This window comes from Chrysemys picta, chromosome 20, assembly GCF_011386835.1.
Source record: "Chrysemys picta bellii isolate R12L10 chromosome 20, ASM1138683v2, whole genome shotgun sequence".
In the NCBI taxonomy this organism is placed as follows: domain Eukaryota; kingdom Metazoa; phylum Chordata; order Testudines; family Emydidae; genus Chrysemys; species Chrysemys picta.
The window spans coordinates 16,205,182-16,218,237 of record NC_088810.1 but is presented as its reverse complement, the minus strand read 5'-3'; the positions used below and the strand labels follow the sequence as shown (position 1 = coordinate 16,218,237).

General features: G+C 53.6%; 1 protein-coding gene across 4 annotated transcripts; it reads left to right on the top strand.

Annotated features, from left to right (window-relative positions):
• Window positions 1-82: 82 nt before the first annotated feature.
• LOC101943482 (cortexin-3-like) lies at window positions 83-13,056 on the top strand. 4 transcript variants are annotated; one of them, XM_065574483.1, is made up of 3 exons: window positions 7,912-8,387; window positions 10,633-10,875; window positions 11,724-13,056. In XM_065574483.1, the coding sequence occupies exon 3, from the start codon at window positions 11,772-11,774 to the stop codon at window positions 12,030-12,032; it is 261 nt and encodes an 86-aa protein (XP_065430555.1). In that variant the 5' UTR covers window positions 7,912-8,387; window positions 10,633-10,875; window positions 11,724-11,771; the 3' UTR covers window positions 12,033-13,056. The 4 variants fall into 4 exon arrangements, with proteins under 4 accessions (XP_065430557.1, XP_065430558.1, XP_065430555.1 ...); XM_065574485.1 differs by lacking the exons at window positions 7,912-8,387; window positions 10,633-10,875 and adding an exon at window positions 83-466; XM_065574486.1 differs by lacking the exon at window positions 10,633-10,875 and having other exon boundaries at window positions 7,911-8,387.

The following is a 13,056-nucleotide window of genomic DNA, read 5'->3' as shown; positions in this document are numbered from 1 at the left end:
ATTTGTGTGTGCGTGCGCATGTGTCTATGCACACATTTGTGTGTGTGCATATTGTGTGTGCGCATTTATATTTTTTGTATGTGCGTGCACATTGGTGTGTGTGAGCGTGCACATCTGTGTGTGTGCATGTGTGTGCGCATGCATTTCTATGTGTGCACATTTCTATGTGCATGTGTGTCATAACTATAAAGGGAAGGGTAACAGCCCTCCTGTGTACTATAAAATCTCTCCTGGCCAGAGACTCCAAAATCCTTTTACCTGTAAAGGGTTAAGAAGCTCAGGTAACCTGGCTGACACCTGACCCAAAGGACCAATAAGGAGACAAGATACTTTCAAATCTTGGTGGGGGAAGGCTTTTGTTTGTGCTCTTTGTTTTGGTGGTTGTTCGCTCTTGGGACTGAGAGGGACCAGACATCAATCCAGGCTCTCCAAATCTTTCTGAACAAGTCTCTCATATTTCAAACTTGTAAGTAAACAGCCAGGCAAGGCGTGTTAGTTTTTATCTTTGTTTTCTCAACTTGTAAATGTACCTTTTGCTAGAGTGTTTATCTCTGTTTGCTGTAATTTTTAACCTAAGGCTAGAGGGGATTCCTCTGGGCTCTTTAAGTTTGATTACCCTGTAAAGTTATTTTCCATCCTGATTTTACAGAGATGATTTTTACCTTTTTCTTTAATTAAAAGCCTTCTTTTTAAGATTGATTGATTTTTCCTTGTTTTTAGATCCAAGGGGGTTGGATCTTGATCCACCAGGAGTTGGTAGGAGGAAGGAGGGGGGATGGTTAATTTCTCCTTGTTTTAAGATCCAAGGGGTTTGGATCTGTATTCACCAGGGAATTGGTGAAGAGTCTCTCAAGGCTACCCAGGGAAGGGAATTAGCACATTTGGGAGTGGTGGCAGCGGACCAGATCTAAGCTGGTAGTTAAGCTTAGAAGTTTCATGCCGGCCCCCACATTTGTACCTTAAAGTTCAGAGTGGGGAAGCAGCCTTGACAATGTGTGTGCACTGACATTTGTGTGTGCGCACGCATTTGGGTATGTGTGCATTTACATGTGTGCACATACGTTTGTGTGAGTGCGTGCACATTTGTGTGTGCCTGTGTGTGTGCATTTCTAGGTGTGTGTGTGTGCTTGCCTGTAAATCTGGTAACAATTATTGCAAGCTCTCCAGGGCTGTGACTGTCTCTGTTCTCTGTCTGTACAGCGCCTAGCACAAAGGGGTTCTGCTCCATGACCGTAATACACAATTAATACTAACAACGAGATGTGTTATGGTAGCGCCTGGTCCTGGGTGCTTAATACACTTGAAGCATCAAGGTGGCTCCCAACTCTACTGGAGGACCCTAGTGTGGGGGGAGGAGGGCCCGGCTCGAAATAGGACATTGTCACACAAGTACCAGACATGTCCATCCCCTTGCGGCGGCGTATGGGAATAGCACAAGGATTCCCTGTGGAATCAGGACTGGCCTCTCAGCTGTTCCTTGATGAGCTAAGTCAGAGAGGGAGAAGCAAAGCGGCAGATCATGCCAATTCTGCCAAATAATTCGGCTTCCTCCTGGCTAGAGGCATTTCAGAGGGACCTGACCAAGCCAGGTGAATGGGCAGCACAATGTCAAAAAAAAAAATAGCGTCGGCCAGTAATAGAGGTCAGAAGGAACCATCTGAGTGAGGCACGTGCCGACCGGGTTCTCAATGCGCTGGGGAGGCCGGAGAACGACTGGGTGTTACTACAGACAGCTCAATGTAAACTTCTGTCCTGCCCCGTCCAACCAAACAAACCAAGCCTTAAACTGTCGAAGGATTAAAATCCGAACCATTGTCCAATCCCGTTATGGAAACCAGCGGATTGGCTGTGACCGGCAGTGCTGGGCTGGGTTCTGAGAGCCCCGTGTCAATTAGAATTGATTAATTATGGTCACACACCCCTGTCTTGGAGAAAGCAGAAGTAGGGGTTCAGAGAGGAGTGATGGAAACAATCAGCAGCCCCGGGCAGCCAACATGCTTTAGCCCGAAGGGCAGCAGGCTGGGAGCCAGGACACCTGGGTTCCAATCCTGGTTCTGCTACTGAGTGAGTCACTATCCCTCTCTGTGTCTCAGTTTCTCCTCATGCCCTTTGTCTCTTTATACTGTGAGCCCTTTAGGGCAGGCACGATCTGTTAGCATGGAATGTATGCATGTATGTACAGCACCTAGCACGCTGGGGCCTCTGCGGGCTGTTGGGGTCTGATTAAAACTAACCTGTTCCCCGCGGTTGGTCCTTCCCTGGTAGTTCTGTGTGGGCTCTCCATGGCCCTGGCAGACTCTGGTGGGTTCTCCGCTCCCGTGACATTGGTGGAACCTTCAAACCCAGCCTACGACCCACAACATTCACCATTTCCAGCCAGAGGGAGAATTTGATGGGCCAACAGGTCCCCCTCGTGGCCAGAGAAGCTCAGCACATGCTCATTGGCGCTTGGACTCGCTGATGTTTGTTAGTTCTAGCCAGGTAGCCCCTATAGCCCCGAAGCCAATTCAGGACCCCAGTGTGCCCAGCGTGAGAGACGGACCCAACCCTGACAAGCTCCCAGGTTCAACAGACAAAGGGTGCGAGGAGAAACAGGTTTGTCACAGGCAGAGCCAGGAATAGACTCCCAGCCTGTGGACTCTGTGGCCCATGCTGCTGCTCGAAAAGGCCTATTCCTGTAGGCCCCACTTAACCGGTAGCCCCAGCCAGGATGTATTGGGATGCTCCATCCAACATATATCCTAGGGCTCTGGCCAGTCCAATCTGGCCTTTCTTCCAGGGCTTATAAACGCTAATCTTCTAGCTCAATCATTTACTCAGCTCTGAAGACCCTGAGTTTGAATACATTGGCACGAGTGTTGTTGCTATTTTTTACCATCCGTATTCGGGCAGCACCTTCCCCAGTCATGGCCCAAGACCCCAGGGTGCCAGGCGCTGTACGAACACAGCACCGAAAGACACCGCCCACCCCAAAGAGCTAAACGCCTGGTCTCCGCGGCTGTTCAGAAACCATTTTTGCAGCCCCAGCCCTAGTGAGTTTCCCTCCCCTGCCCCTGATCTCTCTAACCTTCATTTGTTTCGCTCAGCGCAGTCCGGCCGTCAGAGCCAACCTGCGCGGTTTGTTTCAAATGCCCCAAAGCTGGTCATTTTGTTGTTTAAAAAGGAAGAATTATTTGAATCTCTTCCCCCCCGCCCCTGCACACACCCCCGCTCACCCAGGGGCAAATCAATGTTCTCTTCCGCTCCTAGGAGCACATATTGTGATAGATGCAGCGTGCACAGTAATTGGGATAAATGGCGGATGCAAAACCGCATTAGGAAGCTGAAATCTGTACTGGGCTGGGCACCAGGGCCTGATAAATTCTAAGCGAGTGCAGCGCTCTGGGCTCTGCACCACACTGGAAGCAAGGCAGTGATGCGATGAATGTCTGCGCTCTTGAGGATAGCTTGTCTCCAAAGGATCCCAAAGCCCTTAGGACGGGATTGCCAAAAGGGTCTAAATCCTATTGCCCCTTGGAAAATCCAGCCTTGCTGAGCTGACAGGATAACTACGGGGCTGTTGGGCCGTCTCCACTGCAATCCAGCCGCCTCTGCGGTGGGACGTGGCCAGCGTTTCACGGCGCACGGTGACCCTTTGGGACAGGAAGTGAAAAGGCGCTGATTGGTGTGGGGGCGCTGGGGGATGGAACGGATGAGCGGGGCTGGAATTTGGGTGGGACGCTGTGATGAACCCTGAGTGCAGTGGAAAATCCTCCCAGGCCTTTAACGCTGATTAGTGCCAGCTGTACGCTAATTGCTTCCCAGAGAGACAGGTGACCTGGCCCTTGACCTAACGAGCTCACAATATAAACATACTGCAATGGATCAATGTTGTCACAATTCAGGGCAACTGCCCCGGTGTTCCCCTTCTGTAGTCCAACACGGGCAGCCACCAGCCAGGTTCCAGCTCCCCTGGTTGGCATCTGTCCTAGCGGAGACCAGCATCTCTCTCCCTCCTGACCAGGCCTCCCAGCTCCCCGATTATACTGTGGATTCACCAGCCAAATCCGACTGTCTCAGCAAACCTGCTTTGCCTTTCTGCTCAGAGACGGTGAGAGGGTAATTGCTGCGGCTAGCAGGGGCCGCCCAACCTTTCCTGTACAAGCCCAGGTATTCGTAGGGTAGAAGCACTACAGAGAAAACAATCAAAGAACGTACACACGCGCTAATCAGCTCACCAGAGATCCCCACAAGGGCCCTGCCGGGCAAGGCCTCCATAAGGCGTCTCTGGTGAAGCCTCAACTGCGAACTAGCACCTAGTCTTCTGGGGCCTCAGTGGGCCCACTCGTTCCAGCCCGTCTCTCAGGATTGGGGCCTTCTGTGGACCAGGGAACCTGTCCATTTGCTGCTTCTATTGGGGCCGATCAATAGTGCTAACCCCATCTGGCCTAGTGGTTAGAGCAGCGTGCTAGGATTGCAAAAACCTGGCTTCAGTTCCCACTTCTCCCTCTGAGCTGCTGGGTGAACTTGGGCAAGTCGCTCCCCCCACTCTGTGCCTCAGTTTCTCCATCCTTTAGCAAGACCGTTGAGCTCTAGGAATGAAAAGTCTCCTGGTGCAAACCTGGTGCACTTACAGATGAGCTCACATTGCTTCAGGCATGCAAGGTAACGAAACCAGGAACACCCAGGGTACAACAAACACTTTAAACAGCCGTTGCCAACGCAGTGAATGAGCCAAGAAACGGACGCAGAAAGGGGAAGCATTTGAAATCAATAAGCATCAGAAAAAAGTCCATCCACTCCCATGAAAAAGAGGGGGGTGGGGCTCCCACAGGAGGGGGGAGAGGGATCGGCAGCTGGGGGTGAGTGAGGGGGTTCAGAAGCCAAGTGGGACAGCGGCGCTCCCATGGGAGGGGGAAGGGTGATCAGCAGCCAGGAGCCAATTAATGATCCTTCCCCCTCCCCCATCCTTGCTAAGCTCCAACTTTTATTCCCATGATGCACTGGGGATTTGGTGGGGCCCAGATGACTAACGGCTCTGGGGTTTGTGCCCAGATGCCAGGGTGATGGGTGGGGAGGCGTCACTAGAAATGGCTGGGTAGATTTGAATTCCCAGGCTCCGGTTCCCACTCTCGCTTGCACCACGGCCAATCGGGAGCCAACACAGGGATGCGGGGTGAGCTGGAGGAGAACCATCAGGCACTGCGCACTGGCCCCCGCCCCCACAGGCTGCTGTTGCTGGGACACCCCCAAACACACCCGCCCAGCTCATGCTCCCGGCTGCGGGCGGGTTCCCAGCCAGGCACAACAGCAGGGAGCTGGTCCTCATTCAGTTTCATTCTGATTAAATATGCTCAGAGGGGGGAATGAACCAGAACCATTCAGATCCCACTGCCCACCCCTCCGTTTATTTGCTGTGATGAACTCCAGTGCCGCTGGTGGGAGTGCAGGTCCCTGGCTCCAGGACCCCACCAGGACTGGTCTCTTCTGGCATGGAGCCACTTCCGGCCGTGTCAGGCTAAACTCTTCGGATTCAATATGACGGCGCAATCTGTGATTTCACATGGGCCGTGAGCTGGGTGGATGGAGAGTCACCGGTGCCCCCAGCCCTGCTCCCTTGGGAGAGAAGGGACCAGGCTGGGCTGCAATGAACATAAAGGGGGCTTCTTTAGTGAAGAGGCTGCGGGATACAGACAGGCCCTGTGGTTCCCTCTGGCTCTTGCAGGCTCCCTCCAATCCCGGCCTGGCTCCTGCGCTGTTGCAATGGATGATGGCTGCACTACGGTCACCTGCTGCTTTCCACTGCGCGGTCAGCCTGGCCCCGGCATCCTGCAGCTCTCAAGGAGGTCCGGGGGCTCAACGCGCACCCTCCCACACACACAGCGCTTGGCTGTTCAACCAGCCCCAGTGCAGGGAGTTCCCCAACTGGCCGGGAGGTGATGGAATGGCCCTCAGCCCAACGGGGAAGGGATAGCTCAGTGGTTTGAGCATTGGCCTGCTAAACCCAGGGTTGTGAGTTCAATCCTTGAGGGGGCCATTGAGGGATCTGGGGCAAAAATCTGTCTGGGATTGGTCCTGCTTTGAGCAGGGGGTTGGACTAGATGACCTCCTGAGGTCCCTTCTAACCCTTATATTCTATGATTCCAGCTCTTCTCAGCTGCTGGAAGGGCCTCTTGGGAGAGGGGGCTTTTGCAGACGAGCATCCCAGCAACTGGCACGTATGTGTCCCTGCGGGACGGCTCAGAATTGGGCCCTTGTCTGCCATCGGGAGTTCCTTGGGGCAGAGGCTGCGTCTCCCTTTCTCTAGGCACCTAGAGCCTCCCCCGTCTACACGCCTGCAAGAAACCCTTTCCCCTGGGCACCAGGGGTTTGGTCCACCCACCCTGCATGGCCACGGTGCTGTGGCTCGCTCCAGGAGCAGGTGCCTGCATGGCTGAATGTTGTGCTTGGGGATGGCACGGGAGGGACCACGGTAAAGGCTGGGGAATTCCTGAGGAGTTGCTCAGCAGTGCCACACGCTGCAGACTGGTCCCACCCTGCTGGGTGACCGTGGGCAAGTCACTTCCTGTGCCTCAGTTTCCCCTCCCACTTTTTGCCTGCCTCATCTGTTTAGACTGTCTCTGTCGGGAATTCAGTGGGAGAGGGGCTCAGTGTCAACCAGCTGCGTGTGCTGGTAACACAAACACTGGCGCCGGGTGTATTTGACAGGTAGACTCACAGTGCGTGGAACTGGGTGGCGGTTCCAGAGGCCGGATGAGAGTGTGTGGGAGTGTGTGAGAAGGGGTCTGTGTGTGTGTTGGGGGACCTGGGACTGGGCATGTTTGTGTTGGCCTGTGTGTGTCTCTGGTAGGTGCGTTTGTATTGGCCAGCGTGTAGCATGTGAGCTTAGAGGTGGTGGGGGGTGTATGTGGAGTGGTGGGGTGTCTGATGTATGTGTTTGTGTGCAGATGTCTGGCTTGTGTAGGTGTGAGAGGTGAGATGCGTGGTTGTGTGGGTCTGTATATGTGTTCTTTGTGTGTATGTGTGTGCGGTGGGGGGCTGTAAATGAGGGGCATGGGGCTGTGTGGGCAGCCATGCATGCATTCTTTGTGTGGGGGTGGGAGGGTAGGTCTATCTGTGTCTGTGTTGTGATCCGTGTGCATGGTGAGGGGTCTGTTTGTGTGTGTAAAGTGGGGTAGGGGGGTTCTGTGTGTGTGTGTGTGTGTGCAGGGTAGAGAGAGAGGTGGTGTGGCAGGGTTGTCAGTGTATGTCTGAGGTGGAGGGTCTGTGGGGGGGGGGTGGTCAGTGTGTGTGTGAGGTGGGGGTCAGTGTGTATGTGGGTTGTCAGTGTTTGGGGATGGTTGGTCAGTGTGTGTGTGAGGTGGGGGGTCTGTGTGTCGGGGATTGGTCAGTGTGTGTGTGCGGGGGTTGATCAGTATCTATGGTGGGGGGTCTGTGTGTATGTGGGTTGTCAGTGTGTGTATGGGGTTGGTCAGTGTGTGTGTGGGTTGGTCAGAGTGTATGTGAGGTGGGGGGGTCTGTGGGGAGGTTGGTCAGTGTGTGAGGTGGGGGGTCTGTGTGTATGTGAGTTGTCAGTGTGGGGCGGGGTTGGTCGGTGTGTGTGTGTGTGGGGGGGGTTGCAGGGAGGTCTCTGCTGGCCAGTCAGTGGGTAAGGGGGTGTAGTTCTGTGTTTGTTGTGCAAATACTCCCTCCCCAAATACTCTCCCCTGTGCCCACAGCCCCCCCCCATTCCCCTCTCCGCGCATTCCCAGCCCAGATGCTGCTGCCGGGGGCTCCGTGCCACCCTCTGTGGCAGCTGGCAGAGCCAGGGATGCCCTGAGCTCCACACAGAGCCCTCTGCACGTTCAGCCGCTCGGCGCGCACCCCGCTCGGGGGTGGCAGGTCTGGGCGCAGCCTAGGGCACCACCAGGGGCAGCCCCATCCCTGGCCACTGGGCACAACGCGTGGGCAGGGACGCTGGCTCAGGCATCACTCAGGCGTCGCTATAGATACTGGTTGCCATGGGCAACTGCTTCAAAGCATCCCAGGCATCGCTGTGTGCGTGAGATTGAAGGCGATCAAGCCGCAGTCCCTGAGAAATGGGCAGAGGGGCATGGCTGGGAGATCAAGGGGGCTCAGGGGCCGACGTGGGCCAAGGGAAGGGCTAAACTTTGGGGACCGTCTCCAGCCTGTGTCATCCAGGAGATCAGACTGGACGAGCACAGTCATTCCTTCTGGCCTTGGAATCCGTGAATCTATGAACCGAACCCGTCCCGCGTTGAGCAGCCGGCGGCGTCTCCATACAGCACTCTGCGGCTTGGGCAGCCCATCCCCGCTGCTCAGCATCCCAGTGGGCATCGCTGCCAATGCAGAGCCCCTGGCTGGGGTGGCGAGGGACTGTGCCGCACATGGAGTTCTGCGCACCGGCGGTATGTACCAGCAGTGCCCGCGACAGGCTCTTGCTGGGTGTGTGGCTCTCTCCTGAGCCCCGCTCGGCTCTTGTGCAGGGGGCGGGATGGAGAGGGGCAGGCTCATGCAGAGAGATGCTCCGGAGTGGGACATAGTCACCGATCCTCCCAACTTCCAGGGTGTGCTGTGTGTACAGGGGACAACTTGGTGTCCCTCATACAGTGTGAGTGTGTGTGTGTGTGTGTGTGTGTGGCTCTAGAACAGGGGGAGGGGTGAGTGATTCAGATATAATGTGCCAGTGGGGAAAGGTGCATGTCTGCATGTAACATGTGTATAATGTGTTTGTCTGCATAGATACATATACACACACACTCTATACGTATACTGTACTGTATATAGTATAATGATAGAGGTGGTGTGTGTATATATATATATATATAGAGAGAGAGAGAGGCTATTTGTCCATACTTTGTATTAACGGGGAGAAGTGTGTGTTTGTGTAGGCTGTGTGTGTGTCTATATCCAGTACTGATGGGGAGAGGTGTGTGTGTATGTGTGTGTGAGTGAGTGTACAGGCGCATGCATGCACAAGTCTCCAGGGGCAGGCCAGGCCAGGCTCTGTGTGTGTGTGCGTGTTAGGCTATGTGTGTGTCTATATCCTGAACTGATGGGGAGGGGGGGGGGGGTGTACAGGTGCATGCACGCACAAGTCTCCAGGGGCAGGCCAGGCCAGGCTGTGTGTGTGTGTTAGGCTATGTGTGTGTCTATATCCTGAACTGATGGGGAGGGGTGTGTGTGTGTGTGTGTGTGTGTGTGTGTGTGCAGGTGCATGCATGCCCAACAGAACTCTGATCCCACTGGGGGGCCTCTAGTTGCTATAATATTGCAGCTTTATACCTGTCCCCGTTAGGGAGTCTGGCTCAAACAGCTTCCAATCAGAGCTGGACCAATGCCTGAATTTTTGGCAATTTTGATGAGTTGGGGGGACATTTCATTTCGGATCAGACTGAAAAGGGAAATATTTTGAAATTTTTGGCAAATTGTAAAATAAAAAAAAAAACCTCACCAAAAAAACATATTTTGGGTCAAATACGACGTTTAATTTGACCCAAAACAAACTTCCAGTTTCAAGCACTTCTATGTTCTTAATTTAAAATAAAATTAAAAGAAACTGACAAACAAAGGTGTTTTGAACCAAAAAAATCGAAACATTTTGCAGGGAGAGGGGTATAACTTTGTTTTGTTTTCAATGAACAATGTGATGAAAGCGCCATGAACTCACGGAACAATTTGATGTCACCAAACCTGCTTCTTTTGCTGAAAAAGTTTTAACTGAAAGATGTTTGTCCTGCTCTACATACCATCAACACTGGGCCAAATTCCACCTCCCCAGGGCAGGGGAGTAACAAACCCAGAGAAGTGTCTGGCAGTAGTCAGGGAGAGGGGAGTCTGCGATATGTAGCTATAGGCTATTGTCAAAGGAAAGCTGAAGGAGACAGATGCCTCAAACCCACTGAATTGCCCTTTGAGTTGGGTGCCCAACGGCCTTAGCTCCTTTACTCTCAGTCACAGAGGGGTGTGCTAGCGTAGTGCGTGTGTGTGACAGCTGTGCAGAGAATGTGTGCGTGTGTGAGAGACAGGCCTTGTTCTATATCAGGGGTTAATGGCTTGCGCCCAGAAGATATCGGGGTGTTTTTTTCATACAGTTTAAGTCCATGTACCGAGGTAAAATCACCTCCCTACCTCTGCTCATTCCTCCCATTTATCCATCCAAGGATCGCATTAGCCTTTTGCCTCAGCGTGTCACCGAGAGCACGTGGCCAGTGCTTGTCCACTGCGTCCTCTAGATCCTTTTCAGACCCTCTGCTTTCCAGCAGACAGCCCCCGACTCTGTAGGCATAGCTGGCCTTCCTTGATCCTCAGTGGATGCCAGGGCTGCCCAGAGGACTCAGGGGTCTGGAGCAAAGCAATTTTGGGGGCCCCTTCCATAAAAAAAAAAAGTTGCAATACTATAGAATACTATATTCTCATGGGGGCCCCTGTGGGGCCCGGGGCAAATTGCCCCACTTGCAGCCCCCCTCTGGGCAGCCCTGGTGGATACCTTCGCATGTGGCTGTATTAAAACAGTTTGTTGGAAAGGGCCCAGCTTACCAAGTGAGCCAGATTGCTCCGTATGACTGCCCTGGACTCACTAGTACCCACCGCTCCATCCATCTTTGTGTCATGTGCAAATTTCACCAGCAGTGATTTTATATTTACATCCAGATCATTGATGCAGCTGTTGAAGAGCATTGGGCCTACCGCGGATTCCTGCTGAACCCCCTCCACTCTGTCATTACCCAGTTCTTAAGCCATTGAACTGTTGCCCGATTTATAGTGTATAGGGCTCATTTCGTAATCAGAATGTGGTGCTGTACTAAGTCAAACACCTTAAAAAAGTCTGTCTATTACATCTACCCCATTACCCGGCGCAGCCAAACCAGCACACTCCTCAAAAGATGAAATCAGGTTTGTTTGGCATGATCTATTCTCCATAAAACCATGCTGAAATTGCACTGCTATCCTCTAACAGGGTATCAGTTGAATGCTGTATCAAGTTTTCCATTATTTTGCCCAGGACTGAAGCCAAGTTAACCAACTGGCCTACCCGGGTCATTCTAAGTAGCACTCTCCCAGTCTTCTGGAATTTCCCCGCTGTTCCAAAATGGATTAAAAATTAACAGCAGCAGGTCCCGAGAACTCCTCTGAGACCTTCGTGTCTCCCGTTGCCAGGCTGCCACGAAGGAGGCTGCATGGCCTAGTGGATAGAACAAGGAATTCCCAGCTCTGTCATGGGGTGATCTTGGGCAAGCCACTTTCCCTGTGCTGTGCCTCAGTTTCCCCATCTGCAAAAGAGGGATAACGACACTGGCCCTCCAAGCAAAGCGCTTTGCTGCTGAAAGGTGCCAGAGAAGAGCTGGGGATTAGAATTGAGGGAGTATGTAGACAACTCTAAATTACCCAGTGGCAATGGCCATGATGAGCTGTTACCCCCAGTGGGGTGGAGGAAGCCAGGAAACCCCACCGCTGCCCCATTTCCTCCCTCCAGCCCCACCTCTGCCCCAGCTGCTGGGCTTGGAGGTAGCAGAAGGGCCATGATGGCTCCCTACACTGCAGCAATCCTTAGAGCTGGGTACAGGGCCACTCCCCAGCTGTGGGGGGCAGAGGAAAAGGTGGGAGCCCCATTGCCTGGGCTGCTTGAAATCAGGCTGAGCAAAGCCCCGCCCCGGAGGACTAACCTGCCCTAGGCCCTGGCTAAGGATAGGGCTGCTTAGTGCCCTGGGGATCTAACAGTGAGAAGTGCTTTCTGATTGCAGGCCCCGTAAGTAGCCAGTGACGACCCTCCAGGCCCGTCGTTCCTCACCATGGCAGAGGACGTCCTCAGTACCACCCTGTCCGTGCCGGGAGTTGCCCTGCCTGTGCCAGGAGTTGCCCTGCCCATTCCGACCCCGTCCCTGACCTTGGAGCAGAAGGCAGCCTTTGTCTTCGTCTTCTTCCTCTTCATCTTCCTGGGCCTTTTGATTGTCCGCTGCTTCCGGATCCTGCTGGACCCGTACCGGAGCACGTCCTCCTCCACCTGGACGGACTACATGGAGAAAGACGCGTCCGATTACCGCCTCCCCTGAGCATGGGCCTGGGGCTGCAGGGGGCTCTTAGCAAGAGGAGAGGAGGGATTCCCATGACCCAGGCAGCCCGGCCTGCAGAGCTTGCCAGGACTCTCGCTTTCAAGGCAACAAGCTACCTGCACATAGGAACACACTCTGGTGGTGGTTGCCCTGAGGTCAGAGCAAGCCCTTAGGCATGTGCCACTGGCTGGAAGGATGCGACCGCAGGCACTGACCAGCGGCCCTCTGACTGCTCATGCAACCACCAGTCAAGTCCCACTAGGGAAAAAGGGGAGCTTTGTCCTTCGGTCAGGACAACAGATGGTGCCTGAACTCTAGCCCTCACCCGGGTTACACAGGGCACGATGCTCTCCTCGGCTTCTCCTTCCCATTGCCGGCTGTGATGGCACTCGTTCTCGCAGCTCTGAGGTGGAGTGACAGACGCAGTCTGTACACCTGTAGAGTCTCGCTGGCCCATGCAAGGTTAGGGAGGGACCTGAGAACGGCCAACACTCCTGCATTTATCAGGGGATAAAATCTGGATGGGGGAGTTGGGCAGTTAGCAAGAAGTCACAGTCATCCCACAAGGACATGAGGAGTCAGCCGGTGGTGTTGAACCTAATCCAATTAAGTCACGTTCTATCCTACAACCTGTCTTTGTGCAAGAATCACATGGATGCAGATGATAAAATGGGATAGGAATCAGCCAGTCAAACCAGACAGCGGTTTCCACATTTGATTACCCTGGTACCTACTGAGGTCATCAAGGTCTAGAGATCTAGGGACTTACATCTCATCATGAGTCTCTGAGCAACTCTGATAATAGCTCCCTTCACTAATGAGCAACACTCGTCTTCACACTGTAACTTGACGATTAACTCCCAGGTGGTCCAACAAGTACTATCAAAGGCAACAACTTTTGGATGTATGCTGCACAGGCAGGAGCAGACGTGGCTTGGTTTTCCTCTTCCTAGCCACGTTTTTCACTCTTGCGTGGTCACCTTTGCTCTTCCGACTATTCAGGGTGAAGTGTTGGGGGCGGGGG